Consider the following 20,051-nt stretch of genomic DNA (forward strand, 5'->3'; position numbering starts at 1 on the left):
TTATAATACATACGTGTTAAGATACTTTAGTTTTGATTGCTACTGTAGATAATGAGTGTTTATATCCAAACTAAAGTTTCATCCCAGTACTTGTAATGTAAATGTCTGTAACACAGAAATAATGATGATTATGTGGTCAAACAGACTGTTTGTGTTGCTCTTTCTGGATCAGAAGCAGCATGAATGCAGATCTGAATGTCTTTAACACCTGTTTTTAGTATAAAAATACTGCATGTTATTTAAATGAATATTTCAATAAATAATTTGAGTCTGTGTCGATAGCCCTGTGGTTAGTGCACCAACATATAGCGCTACTGTGCTCACGGCGACCTGAGTTCGATTCCCGCCTCGAGGTCCTTTGCCAATCCTGCTCCCCTCTCTCTGTCCATTGATTTCCAGTCATCTCTCTACTGTCCTGTCCATTAAAGGCATAAAAAGCCCCAAAAAATATAACAAAAAAAAGGAAAAAATTTGAATGTTCTTAAAGGAGAAGTCCGATGTGATATTGACCTAAAGTGTATTGAATCATGATACCGAGTGTGAACGTACCTTGCATATCTCATCTCGGTTTGTGTCCTGCTGTCCGAAATCTGGGGTCAGTTAGCCGATGGTCACAACAGGCTGTCAATGAGAGTCAACAGGGCATCGGAATAGCCATGGAAATAAATCACGAAGGAAACTACAACCTGATACGTTGATAACCTGATAAATTCCTTGGTGCTCGACACTCGACTTATCGTGACTACATTTAAGATGGCGGCGACTGGTCTGTTCCTGGTGGAAGATGTCTGTATAAATCTACTTGTAAATAAACTACCGGTGCTTTTTCTGAGTTCTCAATGTCTCGTTTTAAATGTCAGGGCACTTGGAAGTCTACCAATGAAGCGTGGAGCTACTTTGTGCCTCGTAAATGGCGTAAAACACTGATTTATTTCCATGGCTATTCCGATGCCCTGTTGACCCTCATAGACAGCCTGTTTTGAGCATCGGCTAACTGACCCCAGATTTCGGACAGCTGGACACAAACCGAGATGAAATTATGTTGTCTTGTTTATTTAAAACTGCACTATTTTAAACCTAGCCAAAAAAGCCACTTGTTGACTGTGAAACACAGTAGACTGCAATTATGTGCATTTACGGTACATTTCCGTGTCAATTCATGTTCATTTTTACAGCGAACAATGCGCTGTCACTTTCATTCAGCGCATGCAACGCAATGCAGCACAGCAAAAATAGACTCCGAAATGATCGCTGCTCTGCTGCAAACGCACCGCATCTGGAACGCACTGACGGACAGCAACCGCGTGCAGTGTGAACGCTGCGGAAAAAAATACGCAACACATACGCACTGCAGACGGAGTATGTGTGAAACAGGCGTAAAAGTTACAGAGCATTGTTCGCTGTAAAAAGGAACATGAATTGACACGGAAATGTACTGCAAATGCATATAATTGCAGTCTACTGTGTTTCACAGTCAACACGTGTCTTTTTGTCTAGGTTTAAAATAGTGCAGTTTTAAATAAACAAGGCAACATAATAGATGCACTTGTCCAGGTAGAAAAGTTCTTTAAAATATGTCTTTTAATAAAGATTTAATGCAAAAGAAAGGCACAGAGAGCCGACTGTTTCTGTCTGTGGTAAGTTTTAATTTAGAATAAATATTTGTTAAAATAAAATATTTGTGAAAGCCCAATTTTAATATGAAAAGGAAGATATAGCCTACCTATGATGTGTTTAAATGTGTTGCAACTTGCTTGAGCAACTTAATATACAAATCTAGAAGTCAAGTGCATTGAATAATAGCCTACGTTGTTTATAATACGTTGATTTTAAACGTGAATGTGTCAAAAAAAAGAGTATCCCAATTCTGAAAAAGCACATTTGTATTTGAAATTAAAATAACGGATAAATGGTGTGTTTGTGGTTAACAGCCGCTGATCAGGAACGGACTGCAAACGCGTCCTGTGTGAAAGCAAAACGAGTCCGTGCTGCTTCTGCACCGCATACGTAACGCACACGGACTGCACACGGAGTATGTGTGAAACAGGCGTCATGGTGGTGTGCTGAGAAAGTGAGTCCTCTCTGGATGAAAGAGCACTTTTATTCTCTGTCAGCAGATAGTGATTAACATAATGCTGGCCTTACCCTGGAAACAAAACAGCTTTCAGTTTCTGAAAAGTGTGTATTTGCTCTGGTGTTCATCACAGCACCAAATACTTCAATATTTAGACTGAATAGGATATACACATAACATAAACTGACAATGAAAAATTATTTTGCACATTCATTATTAATCTTAGGTTATTCCAATATTTAATAACAAATTGTTAAAATCAAAAGTTGCAGCTGTTATTTAAAGAGCTAACATGAGAGTTGTGTTATTTTAACAAAGATTAATAACTTATGTAGCAAATGTAGCTATTGCTCATTGTGAATATTAATGCATTAACTAATCGTAATTAATAATCGCAATTACAATTTCAAGGGAATAATGGAGAATTATGATTTTAGTCATAATGGTGCAGCCCTATCTCAAATGACACATTAATACAACTCTCCGACTGTTAATAAACCATACCTGTCAAGTATCCCGTTTTGGCCGGGAAAGTCCCGTATTTTACCCTTCTTTCCCGCCATCCTCCTGTAAAAGTATTTTCCCGTAAATCTCCCATATTTTAACTAGTGATGTGTCGTTCGTGAACGAGTCGGCTCTAAGAGACGATTCTTTGTAGCGAAGGAAAAGAACCGACTCCTGTCGGGGAGAGCCGAATCTTCCGCCTTAAATAGGGGCGGGATCGTACCATTATGTGAAAGAAGGAAAGGGGGGCGCGTGCTTTAAAGATAGCGAGTGTAGTGGTACAGGCCAGGTACACAGAGCGACAGAGAGAAGCGGGGGAGACGGCATTAAATGCAAGTACATTGGGAGAAAGTGAAAAAATGAGTGAAAAACGAAAAAGCAGCAGCATCTGGCTGCATTTCAATGATGTTGGAGACTGCAAAGCTGAGTGCAGACGCCTGGTTAAGGTAATGGTAGGAAGACTTTGCATTAGCCGCGTTTCCACTGTCGGGCCAAAAGCGGGCGTGCTAGTGCGTGCCAGAGCCAGTCGCGTTTCCACTGTCACTTCCGGGGGCCTGATCGTGCCTCGCCGGTGCTTCCTCAGGGCCAATGGCCCGGGTTTTTCGGCCCGACGAAAACCTTGGGCCAAAGCGGGCCAGTCGGGGCTTGAGGCGTGGTCAAAGTGAAAGGCGGAGTGTGTCTGCGGTAAGATGCGCATTTCGCTGTATTACTAATACAGGGCTCTCCTATGTATTTGGGCCGATGACAGTATACAACGCCAGTTTGACGGCGTCTGCAGAAACAAAGACGTGATAAAATACATCGTTGCTGGACTCGCAAAGCTAAATATCCAGCGCACCACAATGCAAGTTCAGTTCGAGACAAGTTGAAGAAATTGCGGGCGCAGTACAAAGCCATTAAAACGTACAATGGACAAAGCGGTGCCCAGAGAAGACACTAACATTAGGCAGATATTATATGGAAATGCAGTATTGATGGGCACATTACTTAAATGGTTATCTGATGGGGCACCTTTTGTGTCCTGTGTAAATCAGGTCCTATTCAGTAATAGTTACACTATTAACTGTTGTTACAGACAACTATGTGATGAAAACATTTAAATGCCTGTCTGATTAGTATCTACTCGTATTTAAATTTGGAAAAATGCAAATAAGATCCTATAAAAATGAGATCTGATGTATAAGTTTATTTACATCGTCCAAAAAACCCCACAGAAACTCACCAACACACCTTGATAAATTGTTAACATACACTGTACCTGTATCTGTACCTAAATAAAAGCATACAAAATTATACTAGAAGTACAACTGTGTAGTTATTTTTTGCAGTAGTGTGTAGATAATATGCAACATTTAGTTGAATGTAATACAAAGTTAGACGAAAGACTTTTGTGTCGGTCATAAAAACAAAGCTTCTATTCAAGTGATTTATTAATGTAATATATTACAAATATTGCCGCTGCATAAACAACTGTTGCAGAGCACTTCTTGACAGACATCACCAACATTAGTCGTTTCTGCATTCGCTGTATCCGGCTTCCACGTCGCTTTATTGTTCTTTTTCGCCTTGCAGCTAATATAAGCTTTCGCCTTAAACGCGGCTGAGCCTCCATCTTCGCATCTTGTTTTCGCTGCCTCATCTTCCACCAAGAAAACACAGAAAGGAGCAAACAGTCGCTTTGGCTCTCTTCCTTCGATAATCACACTACGGAGACTTACTTTCAATCTCCCCGCTGAAAGGGGAGGGATTTCGTGACGTTTGATTCAAAGAGGTGTGTAAAGGGCGGGCTTTAGGTTTGCGCAGCGAGACTACTGGCTCGATAGTGGAAACGCAGCTTACTTTTGGTCTTGGTGCTTGCGACTCGAGGCCATTGGCCCCGCCCGGCACACTCTTAGCACTGGCTCGCACTGACCCGACAATGGAAAAGCGGCTATTGTTGCAACACCGGTGCCCTCAGAGAGAGTCTTCTCAAAAACAGGACAAATAATTACAGAGAGGAGAAATCGCATCAGCCCATCCAAGCATGTTTTTGTTTTCTTTTAAAGGTTTGGTGCCCATCCACAACCATGATAAGGCTGGCAGACTGCACCGGTTTTCATTAAAAATCTTTGTTTGTATTTTTCTGAGGAAACAAAGTCACCTACATCTTGGATGCATTGGGGGTAAGCAGACAAACATCAAATTTTCATTTTTGGGTGAACTATCCCTTTAAAGTGTAAGCACTTTACCCCTCAAAGTAACCTAAGGTAATGCATGAGAAATGTCTTCGGGTTTAGCTCATAACTCATCTGCATTTGTGCTCAACTGCAGCAAATCATTCATGAATCAAACTGATCCAGTTCAACTCACTGACTCAATGATCTGGACACAGTCTTTGTCAAGTTGTCAATGCACTGAATCTGTTCCACTTAAATGAGGAAAGAACCAAGACAAATATGATCCTCAAAGCTGAGGATTTTACTGATGAAGTGGAAATAAAGTATTGTAATAATCAAATCCACAAGAAGAGGAAACATGTTTTTAAATGAACATGAAAAGGTTCTTTAAAACAAACTGTTCAAAGAAGTCATTTAGGAAGTTTGGGTGTTATTTAATTCTCATATCTGGAAAACTGCATCACAAAATTACAGGTTTTTCAGGATGTTTGGGAACTCTTGACTGTTTTCTCATCAGGTTTTTGAGTAGGCATTGCCTGCCTTGTGTTCTTGGAGAAAATGCCATTGATACAATCATACTACAATATAGACGGGAAATATCTGCTAGTGATAGTTATGAAGCACCTATGCATCCACATAATTGATCATAGTGATTCAGTGAATGTGAATGTTTAGTCGACAGTGTAGAGAAGGCTGACTATAATCAGCTTGCTTAGATAAGGGAGATAAGTCTATACTTGTCACCTGAATTACAATAGATCTTCTGGTCTTCAGTGATGCAAAAACAAGGTTTGAGCAAAACACTCAATATCTGAGAGAACAGAGCCAATTCATAAGAGAACAATATATTTAAAAGCACACAGTATAGATATGAAAATATCTGATAGCTAGAGTTATGACACAGTTATGAGATGATTTTAGACTCAGATTAATAGATTTATGCACAAATATTATAGTTCATAAAGTATCATAATTAGTGCATGTAGCAATAGTAAAAGGTAAAGGAGCGCTGTGAGCTGGTGATGGGGGTTGGAGAGAGGGGCACCTCAGTCGATGAGGACAGAGAGACAGTGGCTCTAGGTGTAAGAGCTATTATTATACTGCACTTATGTTTTTATTTATTTACTGCACTATACACCTATGAAAAATGCCTTTAAAAGCATGTTTCAAAATTAATTTGCTAGTAATGTAGCCTTCTTAAGACTCGTCCAGATCAGCCTGCATCAGTTAACTGTGTTGTATCCTACTAAAAGTAGACAAATTCTATAACATTTTTAGGTCTATATTTACAATTTCAAAAGTATATTTCTATTATCCAGTGCTACATCCAAACCAGAAGTAGCCCTCATCTGTTTTATTACATATGGAGCATATTTGCCATGTCAAATGTGGGACAAGTTAGGCTGACATACTGATTAGCCAAAGCTCACTGTGCCATATCTTTGCCAAAACTATCCCAGAAACATGTTAATATACCTGGGCCACATTTGCTGAAACATATGTGGACCACATTTGGTTTATACCTTGATTAGTCTTTGTCGATTGTGACACATTTTTGCCAAAGGTGGCCCACATCCGGATGCTATCTGGGAATGTTGTCTCTTGTTCTGGCATTGCATTGACAGCAGATTGTTGACAAAAATCAATGGCCATTTATTGTGGTAGTATTTTGTTAATTATGTTATGGAAAACCAGTTACCTCAGTATCTCCAGCTGACAGTTTGGACTCTTCAGTCCTTCAGAAAGAAGCTTCACTCCAGAATCCTGCAGGTCATTGTTACTCAGGTCCAGATCTCTCAGGGGGCAGTTTGAGGACTGTAGAGCTGAAGACAAACTCTCACAGGACTGAGCAGTGAGTTGACATCCACACAGTCTGTGAAGAGAACAAAACAAACAGCCATATTAATGTCAATTTATCAGATAGAGATCAGCCTGACACAAAATTTGTAAACTTTTTAACATCCTCAATGAAATATAGGCAAAGCAGTATTTTATTCAACTGAAAAACACAAAATGCAATAAAATAAAATAAAATAAAATGTAGGTATCATTTTGATATCCACTTGTACTTTGTGCTGCATGATTCTGGATAAATTAGAAGTTTTTATTTTTTTAATTGGAGATCAATATTGTCTAACTATTTTAAAGAAAGAAAATTCCAAGTAGACATATTCTAAACGAAATAACTTAATTTACTAGTAGATCTGACAAAATGTTAATTGAATATATATTTTGAGGAAATAAATTTAAATTAAGGAGTCAGTGTCAAAAAAAAACAAAAAAAACAATTATATATATATATATTTTTTTTTTCTCCCACTATTAGAATCATCTGAGTGAATGATTCAATGATGAATACTTTTTTAAATGTGCAGTTGTGGCCACCTCCTGGAGGAAGAGGATAAGTGTTATAATACATACATGTTAAGATACTTTAGTTTTGATTGCTACTGTAGACAATGAGTGTTTATATCCAAACTATAAACTTTTATCCCAGTACTTGTAATGTAAATGTCTGTAAGACAGAAATAATGATGATTATGTGGTCAAACAGACTGTTTGTGTTGCTCTTTCTGGATCAGCAGCAGCATGAATGCAGATCTGAATGTCTTTAACACCTGTTTTTAGTATAAAAATACTGCATGTTATTTAAATGAATATTTCAATTCTGTGGTTAGTGCACCAACATATAGCGCAACTGTGCTCACGGCGACCTGAGTTCGATTCCCGCCTCGAGGTCCTTTGCCAATCCTGCTCCCCTCTCTCTGTCCATTGATTTCCTGTCATCTCTCTACTGTCCTGTCCATTTAAGCCATAAAAAGCCCCAAAAATATAACAAAAAAAAGGAAAAAATTTGAATGTTCTTAAAAATCTATAAAACTAAAATAAAAAGTGCCAATCATGTGCGGGTTGCAGTTACATGTATAAATAGGTCATAGGTCATAACCACAAAATGATTAAAATGTAAAGTTTAATAATAATTAATTATTTAGTTGTCTATTTCTGCATGTTTCTTTATGTAAATGTGTTATGATGCGTGTGTGCTGAGTCTCATTCAAACGCTGCAGCGGCGGGAGTAACCATGGGAACAAGGCAGAAACACACCAACTGACAGGCTGCAACACCCGTCTCTCGCTGCTGTTTTCACCGTTTTCAGGTCAGTTTAGTCGCTAAATTCACACAAATATTACATAAAACCGCTCAACACTTTTCTTGCTAGTAACTCACGTTTCTGTTGAATATTTACTTTATTGAAATAGTTTAGTGACTTCGAATAAGTCCGTTAGCATATCAACTCTTATTCAGAACAGGTAACGTTCGGCCAACTCTGTATATTGAGCTCTTATTCATGAAAGTTTTGACTTATTCACATATTTATGTGCAGATGGGAGGTTTTGATAGCTTTGTAAAGGTTTTGCCGGCAATTAGTCAGTGGATATTGGAGTTGGGCCACTTTTATCTTAAAAATGTGCGTTAAACTGAGCTCAAATGAACTGAATCTAGTTAACTTCAAAGTTCAAACGTCATTAAATCTTTCATGATGACAATATTATTGATAAAAATTGTTTTGTGGTTTGAGGGGTAAATCTACAACAGATGAGAAGCTCAAAGATATCTGAATTTCTGAAGGGAGCTGCTGACAGAGATGTAAACATGGGTAAGCTAAGAAAGCACATGAAGTTATTTAGAGAAGGTTTTGACATCCAACACGAGTGACTAAATGTGTTCAAATGTGTCTTATTTCTGTGATCAAATCTGAATTTTCAGCATCATTAGGCCAGTCTTAGGTGTCACATTATTATTCAGAAATATCTCATTTGCTGCTCAAGAAATATTTCTTAATCATGTTTTGTGTTTGTTTTTCCTCAAGATTTGTTGATGAATATAAAGTTTAAAATGAACTGTTTATTTGAAACAAAAATATTTTCTCTCACTTCATCAATTGAATGCATTCTTGCATTTAACAATGAATCCTGATAAATCAGTTTACACTAAAAAAAATTCAACATAGCCCATCTGTTATTGTCATGTATCTGGTCTGTCTTCTCATCATGAACTCTTGCACACACATTCTGGACTGCAATCCCCATAAGCCACTGCACCAATCACTGCACACAGCTGCTCCTCGTTTCCCACTGAACTGATTGCTGCATACACCTGTTTATCATTTACCCACATGCATTTAAGCCACTCACACACACAGCCACCTTGCGAAGTCTTATCGTTCCATATGGTCGTAATTCTAAGCGTTTTTCTCTGTGTTGGATTATCTGTGTATGACTCTGGACTGTGTACCCCGTTGACGATTCCTGCTTCCTGCCATTGCGACCATTCCCTGTCTATCGAACTGTTTCCCGGATTACCTACGTTGTTCCTGTTTTCTGGTGATTATTCTGGCCTGTTGACGATTCTAATAAATGCTGCAAATGGATCCGCACGTCTCAGTCTGACTCCTTGTGACAGAAGACTTCGCCGCACCAGGATCCAGCAGCTTTATCCCACCACCAGCGCAAACATGGACCCAGTAAACCAGCTACTTAATCTGCATCAGGGATATCTACCCATTGTTGAATATGTTCACCAGTTTTGTGAGTTATCCAAGGAAGTACCGTTTTATGATGAAGTTATGTTTAAGGAGTTATTCCGTTTTGGACTGAATGAGCCCATTAAATCATGGTTCCCTAAGGGGAGGTTCAATTGTAGTTTAAAGGACTTTATGGACTATGCACTCATTTTGAGCAGTTCTTCTTTCACTGTGGATATCACTGAGGACAATTGCACCAAACTAGAGCTTAGTCACAAGATGTCTGCTAGCCCTGAGCCACAGCACAAGATGTCTGCTAGCCCAGAGCCACAGCACAAGATGGCCACCACAACTGAACTTCCAGAGCCAAGTCACACCACAGCTGGCCTCCCAGAATCTCCGCTGGTTCCGCCCGGCATCCCAGAGTCTCCGCTGGTGCCGCCCTGCCTCCCAGAGCCTCCGCTGGTGCCGCCCGGCCTTCCAGAGCCTCCGCTGGTGCCGCCCGGCCTTCCAGAGCCTCCGCTGGTTCCGCCCAGCCTTCCAGAGCCTCCACTGGTTCAGCCCAGTCCTCCTGAATCTCCGCTGGGGTCGTCCAGTTCTCCAGAGCCCGCTCCTCAAGAGCGTCGTCCAGAGCCCGCTCCTCAAGAGCGTCGTCCAGAGCCCGCTTCACAAGAGCGTCGTCCAGAGCCCGCTTCACAAGAGCGTCGTCCAGAGCCCGCTTCACAAGAGCGTCGTCCAGAGACTCCGCTGGTTCCGCCCAGCCTTCCAGAGACTCCGCTGGTTCCGCCCAGCCTTCCAGAGACTCCGCTGGTTCCGCCCAGCCTTCCAGAGACTCCGCTGGTTCCGCCCAGTCTTCCAGAGACTCCGCTGGTTCAGCCCTGCCTTCCAGAGACTCCGCTGGTTCAGCCCTGCCTTCCAGAGCCTCCGCTGGTTCCGCCCAGCCTTCCAGAGACTCCGCTGGTTCCTTCCAGTCGTCCTGAGATTCCTGTCTGCCCGGTTCTGGTCACGGAGCTCATGCATGGACTGTTCCCACCCACCCTCCCTGCTGCTCCAGTTCCGCCACCTCTGTCTCCTGACAGTCCCTCTGCTCACCCACATCCCACCTTCGGTGCAGAGGACTTGCCGTGGGACTGCCAGTCTCCATCGGTGTCCAGACTGAAGGACCCCTCACCATCACCTCCAGTCTCAGAGTCCTGGACTCCACCTCGGCCCTCCGACCCTGCGGCTCCACCCCGGCTCTGTGCTCCCTCGTCTCCGTTGTCGGCCGTCGGCCCACCAGCTCCTCCGGGCTCCATCGTCTCTCCGGCTCCGCCCCGGTCAGTCGTTGCCCCACCTTCGCCTCTGGACTCTACTCCTCCGGCTGCACCTCGTCACTCCGTCCTGCCGGCTCTGTGGACCTCCTCCCTCCCGTGGGCACAGCCTCGATCCTCTGTCACTCCGGCTCTGCTGCGTACCTCCGGACCTCCATCTCCGCCGGGGTCGCCAGAGCCTTGGGTTCCGCCTTGGCCCTCCGGATCCTCTGTGTCGCCCAGGACCATCGACTCTCCGGTTCCGCCTCGGGCTCCACCGGCTCCACTTCCGTCGGTCGGCCCCATGCAGGAGCCAACCCTTCCTTCATCATGGCTTCTCCCTCCGTCGGCTCCGCCTCAGTTCCTGGTTCCAGTACCCCTACATGGACCTGGCCCTCCATACCTCCCCCTGTTCCGCCTCCGCTCCACCACCCTCCAGGTTGTATTATGTGGTTAGAGCGTCTGGAAGCCGCTCCTTGGGGAGGGGCTCTGTCATGTATCTGGTCTGTCTTCTCATCATGAACTCTTGCACACACATTCTGGACTGCAATCCCCATAAGCCACTGCACCAATCACTGCACACAGCTGCTCCTCGTTTCCCACTGAACTGATTGCTGCATACACCTGTTTATCATTTACCCACATGCATTTAAGCCACTCACACACACAGCCACCTTGCGAAGTCTTATCGTTCCATATGGTCGTAATTCTAAGCGTTTTTCTCTGTGTTGGATTATCTGTGTATGACTCTGGACTGTGTACCCCGTTGACGATTCCTGCTTCCTGCCATTGCGACCATTCCCTGTCTATCGAACTGTTTCCCGGATTACCTACGTTGTTCCTGTTTTCTGGTGATTATTCTGGCCTGTTGACGATTCTAATAAATGCTGCAAATGGATCCGCACGTCTCAGTCTGACTCCTTGTGACAGTTATTGTTTTTTTACATTTAATCAGAAATGTTTCTTGAGCAACAAATCAACATATCAGAATTAATTTTGCAGGATCATGTGACACTGAAGACGTGATTACAGGAATCAATAATATTTTAACATATTCAAATAAAAAAATAGTTCTCTTAAATTGTAATATAATTTCACAATGTTATTGTTTTCCTACTGTTGTTCTTGTTGTTGGTTTGTTTTTTTGTTTTTTTTTTTACAATAAATAGAGCTGTGATGAGTATAAGAGACATCTTTTAAAGATGCACAAATTCTCCTGACTCCAGTTTTTGAACAGTTGTGTAAATTACAGTTTAGATCAGGGGTGCACACACTTTTTTGGCTTGTGAGCTACTTATAAAATGAGGAAATCAAAATGATCTACCTACTATAAAAAACATTTATTTATGAATATATTGAGAATTCTTTGTATGTTGGTGTAGCTTGCCTAACTACATGAACCCATATTGCACAATACAACTACATACAAGTACATTTTTTTGTTATTACTTTACTCTGATGACTTGGGCTGTATGCACGTTCATGCGCGGTGATTCGTGTCATAAAAGGACAGATGTTAGACTGGCTGCCTTGTACGTCAATCAAGTGACAAAATTAATAGTGAGGACGGATGATTGGCTGACTACATTGGCTGATCGTCTACTTTATTTGACGTCTAATTAATGCCGTGCGATCTACCCACACCACCTTTGCGATCGACCGGTAGATCGCGATCGACGTATAGACCTTTCTCACAACTTCCGTATTTTGCGCCGGAAATACGTAATTGCTGTGTAAACCTATTTCTGCCCCGGTATGCCGGTAACCAGTTAAACAACGTAAAAAACGCTTAACGTGGCTTAATGTATGTAAAAAACGACCAGGAAACCCCAAGTTTCTGTCAAACCTTACGTGGAACAAACATTAACTACTATCAAAAGAACGAGCCCTTATTCCACAGATAAAGTGAATAATATCACGTTAAGCGTTTTCTCCCCCATAGAAGCCCATTATAAGGAAACAGCTTAACGTGGTTTACGTACCTCAACAGCGACCAGGGAAAACCAAACTTATGTTAAATTTCACTTATAATAAATACTTGCTGATGTCAAAAGAACGAGCTCTTATTCAGCATATAAAGTGATCGCCCCCATAGAAGTCCATTATAACAAACCATGTTAAGCTTTTTCCTTAATGGAGTTCTATAGGGAGAAAAGCGTGATATTATTCACTTTATATGCTGAACAAGAGCTCATTCTTTTGACAGCAGAAAGTGTTTATTACAAGAGAAATTTAACAGAAGTTTGGTCTTCCCTGGTCGCTGTTAAGGTAAGTTAAACCAAGCTGTTTCCTTATAATGGGCTTCTGGAGGAGAAAACGCTTAACGTGATATTATGCGCTTTATCTGTGGAATAAGGGCTCGTTCTTTTGATAGTAGTTAGTGTTTGTTCCAAGTAAGGTATGACAGAAACTTGGGGTTTCCTGGTCGTTTTTTTACGTACGTTAAGCGTGTATAAACGCGGATAAACTCTTAGTGGAAAAATGTATATCCTTTATCCAATTTGTTCCTCTTTGTGACGGAGTTTTCCTACACGACTCTTATGAGGTCGGCAAAAGTTATCTTTGGCAAACCAATTTAAAATTATCCGGCTTTCTGCTGTGTTGACATTACACAGGAAGTCTGCATACCCTGCGATTGCGTATTTCCGGTTTCTGTGAAAAAGGTCTATTGGGCACCCCTGGTTTAGATGTTCCTCCTATTTCAATAATACTGTGGCATACATAGTCCAGTCCATAGAGACTGTGTCTGTTCCCTGAATACTAAAGACAAATAATATGCTTGCTAAGGTATTTAGGATAAAGGTTTTTTTGTTTTTTTTCACATTTTACTCTTAAACTCTTGAACAGACTGATAATGTTTGGGGCTCAGGCACACTGTCTCTGTTTAAATCTAGATTAAAATTGCCTATTTTTAGCCAAGCATTCACATAACACAGCTCATAATGTTGTACTCCAGTGATGAAATAGTAATAAATGCACATGATCATCTTCTGCCTGAAATAATATAAACATTATCTATGTTTATCCTTCTTCTGTTTTCCTGTTTCTATCTCTCCGGTTGTCCGTCCCAGTGTTACTACAGTTTGGATCCAGCCTCACTTCAGATGTTGACAACATTCATTAAGACTCCAGATGAGACCAACTATAGATGGACATACAAACTTGATAAATAATATGTATTGTAATCATCGCCTGAAAGGTACAATATGTAATTTTTCAGTTTTAAAAATAGCAAAAATCACTATATCTATGTTATATATATTTTTTAGTTGTGTACTTACATTATCCCGACAGTTTCCACGAACTTTCAAATCCGGAGAAATGTATAGTTTAATTCGAAGACACGGGCCGTTTCTTTATTTCTGTTTTGTCGCCCATCTATGGCGTCATATAACCTTTGACCCCTCTAGTTTCTAAGTTCCCGCGGAACCGCCAAATACAAAGGGGAACAGAAGCAAAGAAGAGATGAAGAAGAAAAGTAGTAGCTAGTCTTATCGATCCTATTATATTTATATTGATATTGTTTTAATTAGTATTTATACCTCAATCAATAACATAGTTATGGATCATGATTATGCTTTGCCTACACGTTCTGTGAAGCGCAAACGTACGGGTGAAATAAATTACCAGTATGTCATTATGTCAGTATGTCGCAGTATGTAAGGATGTAACTTACTCACACTAGACGTTTTAAACCGTGCCCAAAGCCCGGTTCGTTTGACTTGTGTAAGTGCTCCGTGGTTCGTTTAGCTGGCTCTGTCCCGGCTGAAAGAGGTGGGTCAGAGAGCAGTTCGGTTGGGCTCGGGCGCGGTACGCATAGTTTCAGCGCTAACCGCGTCGGAGCACAAAACAAATACAATTCTGTGTCTACAAATGTATCCTATAATTACCAAACACAACACTTTTCAAATAATTTAATTCAGTAAAGTATATTTAAGTTTATAATGGGTCTGGTTCTCTCCTTATTGATGAACAGGAATTGTAGTTTGCCAGTAAAGCTGCAAATTCTTTAACGTTCATATTCTTTCACTCTCCGTAATAACTCACTGATACATACAAGTGAAAATCAATGAACGGCATAGATGAATTATTATTAATTATTAGGTAGAATATTAGAAAAAGTTATTTTGGCCGTTATCTCGTACGTAAGTGTGTTTCGGCCGGAGTTTGAGTGCGCGGCCAGCAGGAGTAATCGCGCTCAGGCTGGGTTCAAGGCAATTGTGCCTAGTGTGAGTACATCCTAAGTGTAAAGTTAAGCAGTTCTCTGTTAGAGGACGAGTGCCTCTTCAAACACTATCTACAATAGCTTCTTCCAGTGATACTCAATAAGATTGGTAGGCAAAAAAGACAGTATCTCATCCGTGAACATGATTTGTGAAAACACATTTGCCATCGTTCTACGCTCCGTAATTGCGTCATCAAGCGTCGCCTCTGTTATTGTTTTTAAACAATGCGACCTCTAGCGGCGAAAAATTACATATTGTACCTTTAAAGCAGCTTTGGTGATTTTCAACCTGCTTTGTGTTGTTATTATGATGGTAATATATGTGAACATGTGTTGTTTATTATGTTACTGAACGTTGAGATATTCTTGCAATAAGTTGCATTTAGTTAGTAAACAAAGTTTAACGTAAGTCTGTTACAGGAGAGATTGTTTCCAGATATCTGTTTGCATTAAATGTGACAATGCTTAATGCATATGGGATGTAAAACATTACTAAATATTAATTGTGAACTGTTTTATGACAAGAGGGCAAGTACATTATCTGTACATTTTTTGTTCTGGAAGTGAACTAATCCTTTAGTAACACAGGTATATATGTCTCTTGTTAATAATAACTCCAGGATGTGTTACACAGTTTGTTTTATAATACTTAAACTCAAGTGATTTTGTAATTTGTAAATATTTATATTTATCATATGTGTTACTCAATTTATTCAAACAATTATGTTTATAGTTTAAATTAATTTTTATATTTATTTATATTTTTTCTTTGATATATTTAATTTTATAATATACACAAACCTAATTTACTATTTATTGTTAGTTTTTTTCAATGTATGTAGTTTTGTCAATATTTCAACAAATTCTGAGATGTGTGTGTTTTAGATGTATGTTAGTATTATTAATAAACATACAATGGTTATTAAGAGTTGTGTACTTGATTTATTATAATTTGTATATATATAATTATAACTATCCAAGTATATTATTATGATGTCTTAAAAGATTAATACCACCGTGGATAGTAGATATAGTAGATATATAAAAGAGAAAAGTAATAATGACTATATACCCAACACACACCACACCTATCCTAGCTTCTGTGTCAGTGTCATGTTTTTCTCTATGATATTAATAATAATAAAAACAACACTTATATTATTAATAATAATAATAATAATGAAAACACCCATATTACTAATACCTTGTATATCTTATTTTAGACATCCTTTCCCCAGTCTAGTGTGTTCTATGAAGAGTCTTATACTGTATGAGCTGAAGAATTTTTTCAGGGACGATATATTATTATAGTTTTTTAACTGCTTTCACACATTTTCAAAACTTTGCCTCTGTTTTTCAAAGCTTCACACACAAATGCCTCACATCTCTTGCAAAATGTAGCACTGCATTCAAAATATCTCAAACACGTCTCAAAAGCAAACATTTGTCTTATGTCACAAACACCTTTGCCATAATATAATATTTTTGGATATATCATATACACAGTTATTCAAAACCTAAAGCTCTTTTTTCATGAGCTCCTTTGTACATTTCTGTACAAGACTGAAAGTAATTGTCAGAGAGATGTTGAAAAATCAAGAAAAATTGTTGTAAAATCAAAAAAGCAAATGTTAATGAATCAAAATAGGAAAATGAAACCAATTAGTTTGACTGAAAGATGTGATGAATAAGTGTGATACCCTTTTCTGCCCATTTATGAAAATTGTGTTTGTTTTTTTTTTTTTGCTGCTTGTGAAGTCAGGGTTATTGCAGAGTGGGGTGAAGTTAGATGGAGTCTGATTGGAGTTTGTGATTTGATGATATTTCCACCAGACCGTCAGAACTGAAGCTATTGTCAACATTATAATGAACATAATTAAAGCGGTCTCTACTGCACAATCAATCTCTTATTTACACTCTCTACACTTTGTGAAAGTATTAGTGAGATATGTCTGTGATTCATTACTCAACGCTGCAAAAACACGTAGAAATCTTTGAAGCTCCGCTGAGTGCAAACACAAATAAGCTGATGGGGTCAGTCACACTCACGCTCCTGAATATGTTTCATAGTCGCACGCAGTAATTTTCAGTCGCAAATGTGAGTGAAATGGTCGACACTGTAGAGCCCTGTCCCCAAAGACAGATTTTGTAATGTGGAGAATAGCTCCAGTTGACTCGAAAGCTATTTCTGCATCTAAAGTGACTATGAGGGTGTCTTTCTGTTGTAGTGATGAATAATGGATTAAATCGTATAGTCTGTGTTTAATGTTTTAGGGCGTCACACTAGTTTAGAGTTCAATATGGCCAACGATCAGAAGTCAGGAACATCTACTGGAGAGTGAATAGACAACACGATTGAATCTGATTTATAAAAGAATATTGATTGAGTTTCTTTTTCTTTGTAGTTTGTTTCAAGTGAAGAGATCACAATAATCAACAATCAATCAATAACAGATTTCAACAGTAGTCACAAACTATTCAGTTGTCTCTTATAGGATCAAGAAATCAACAGTTCAGGAGATTCAATAGGTTATATGTTGAACGTCAACTGACCAACCCCGGAAAACAGGTCTCATTGCTTCCGCTTGTCGGAGAACGTGTCAATAGCCGTAATAAATAATGGCGATATCAACGGACTTTTAAGGTAATCAGTTAAACAAGCCAGCTGTTTATTGTGGACGTTTCATTCGATATTTATATATAAATGTTAGTGAAAAGAATAAAAATGTAAAACTTTTATATATCAATCCACAAAATGTGATGGACATTGGTTATGATCATTTTTAGAGTCTACTTTGAATGAATCATGAGTAAATCATGTTCATATTTAAAGAGGCATATGCAAAACGCGTGAACCGGAAGCAATGAGACCTGTTTAGCAGAAAACGGAAGCCTGTTGGGCATAACCCCTATTCTGTTTGATGAGGCTTCACACAATGTGACAAAATAGACAGATAGATAAGATGGCGCCGCGGATGGCAGCCTCTGTGCTTAGCTCTTCAGTTGTTTTAGTGTTTTTGTTCGTTTTTCCTGTTTTTTGTTTTGCAAACACGATCAGTTTTACAAGGGATGAACTGCTAAACATTAGGCAGAACACACCACAAAATCTATTACCCGTTTTTGATTATTCGGACGTTTTGCTCAACATCGTAGTTGGCGGAGCGGCGGCGCTTACCAAACGCTTCAGGACGCGCAAGCGGGGGAAGCGCGCCGGCGCGCTCGTGAAGCTTCGTCAGCGTGGATTCAGGGTGTCGCTGCCAGGCATACATCTGGCGAATCTCCGCTCTCTACCCAACAAAACGGACGAACTCCTTCTGCTCTTTCGGACAAATAGGGATTTCTCACATTCTGCTGCTCTGTGTTTCACGGAAACCTGGCTGAACGCGGCTATACCGGACAGCGCGATTCATCTACCGGGATATCAGCTGTCAGAGGAGACCGCGACGCAGAATCAACGGGGAAATCGCGTGGCGGCGGGACGTGCTTTTACATCAATGAGAGGTGGTGTACAGATATAACGGTGTTAAAGAAAATATGCTGTTTTGATGTTGAAGCGCTCTTCATTAACTGTAAGCCGTTCTATTCGCCGCGGGAGTTTTGCTCGTTCATTCTCGTGAGTATGTACATTCCACCGCAAGCGCACGTGAGCCTGGCGTTGCAGAAACTCGCTGATCAGATCACAGAGACAGAACAACAACACCCGGACTCTGTTTTAATCATTCTTGGGGATTTTAATAGAGCAAATCTCTCCCGTGAACTGCCAAAATACAGACAGCACATCACATGTCCGACCAGAGACAGTAATATATTGGACCACTGTTACACCACAATTAAAGGAGCATATCACTCTGTCTCACGGGCAGCTTTGGGACTCTCTGATCACTGCCTGGTCCATCTTATACCAACCTACAGGCAAAAACTTAAAGCTGCTAAACCTGTAGCAAAGTCTGTAAAGAGATGGACCGACGAAACAGAGCGGGTCTTACAAGCCTGTTTCGAATGTACTGATTGGAGTGTTTTTGAAGCTGCTGCCACTGACCTGGATGAGCTCACAGAAACTGTAACTTCATATATTAGTTTCTGTGAAGATATGTGCATTCCTACCAGGACTCGCTTAACTTACAACAACGACAAACCATGGTTCACTGCAAAACTCAGACAGCTCCGTCATGCCAAAGATGATGCTTATAGGAAAGGGGACAAAGTCTTGTATAAACAGGCCAAATACACACTGGAAAAGGAGATCAAAGTGGCAAAGAAGAATTATTCTGAAAAGATAAGGAATCAATTCTCTTCTAGTGACTCTTCATCAATGTGGAAAGGTCTAAAGCACATCACCAACTACAAGACACCATCCCCCAGCAGTTTGCAGAATCAGCAACTGGCAGACGATCTGAACGAGTTCTATTGTAGGTTTGAAAAAACACCATTCACACCTCCAACATCACCCCTCTCCCCCACTCCTGCAACACCCATTCAAATCAGTGAAAGAGATGTTCGCCAGGTCTTCAAAAAGAACAAAAGAAGAAAGGCACCAGGCCCTGACGGTGTCACACCAGCCTGTCTGAAAACCTGTGCAGATCAGCTGGCACCCATTTTCTCACAGATCTTCAATAGGTCTTTGGAGTTGTGTGAAGTCCCCGCCTCTCTCAAACGTTCTGAAATCATCCCCATTCCAAAGAAACCCAAAATAACAGGACTTAACGACTACAGACCCGTGGCGCTAACATCTGTCGTCATGAAGTCGTTTGAAAAACTGGTTCTGGCTTATCTGAAGGACATCACCGGACCCTTACTGGACCCCTTGCAGTTTGCTTATCGAGCAAACAGGTCCGTAGATGATGCAGTAAACATGAGTCTACATTTCATACTGCAGCATCTGGACAAATCAGGGACTTATGTGAGGATCCTGTTTGTGGACTTCAGTTCAGCCTTCAACACCATCATCCCAAACCTCCTCCAGCCCAAACTAACTCAGCTCTCCGTGCCCACCTCGGTCTGTCAGTGGATCAACAGCTTCCTGACAAACAGACAGCAGCTAGTGAGGCTGGGTAAATTCTCATCCAGCACCCGGACTATCAGGACTGGCGCCCCTCAGGGTTGTGTCCTCTCCCCACTGCTCTTCTCCCTGTATACTAATGACTGTATCTCCAAAGACCCCTCTGTCAAGCTCCTGAAGTTTGCAGACGACACCACACTCATCGGCCTCATTCAGGACGGTGACGAGTCTGCTTACAGACAGGAGGTTAAAGAGCTGGCTGTCTGGTGCAGTCATAAC

At 40.7% G+C, this 20,051-nt stretch overlaps 1 protein-coding gene across 1 annotated transcript in view; it reads right to left on the reverse strand.

The window, feature by feature from the left end:
• The window catches only part of LOC141333053 (protein NLRC3-like), a 246,904-nt gene that overhangs the window by 186,151 nt on the left and 40,702 nt on the right, over positions 1-20,051 (reverse strand). The window contains exon 4 of the mRNA XM_073837997.1: positions 6,434-6,607. Within this exon, the coding sequence (XP_073694098.1) occupies positions 6,434-6,607 (174 nt within the window). The remainder of the gene's footprint in view (positions 1-6,433; positions 6,608-20,051) is intronic.

This window comes from Garra rufa, chromosome 4, assembly GCF_049309525.1.
Source record: "Garra rufa chromosome 4, GarRuf1.0, whole genome shotgun sequence".
Lineage (NCBI taxonomy): Eukaryota > Metazoa > Chordata > Actinopteri > Cypriniformes > Cyprinidae > Garra > Garra rufa.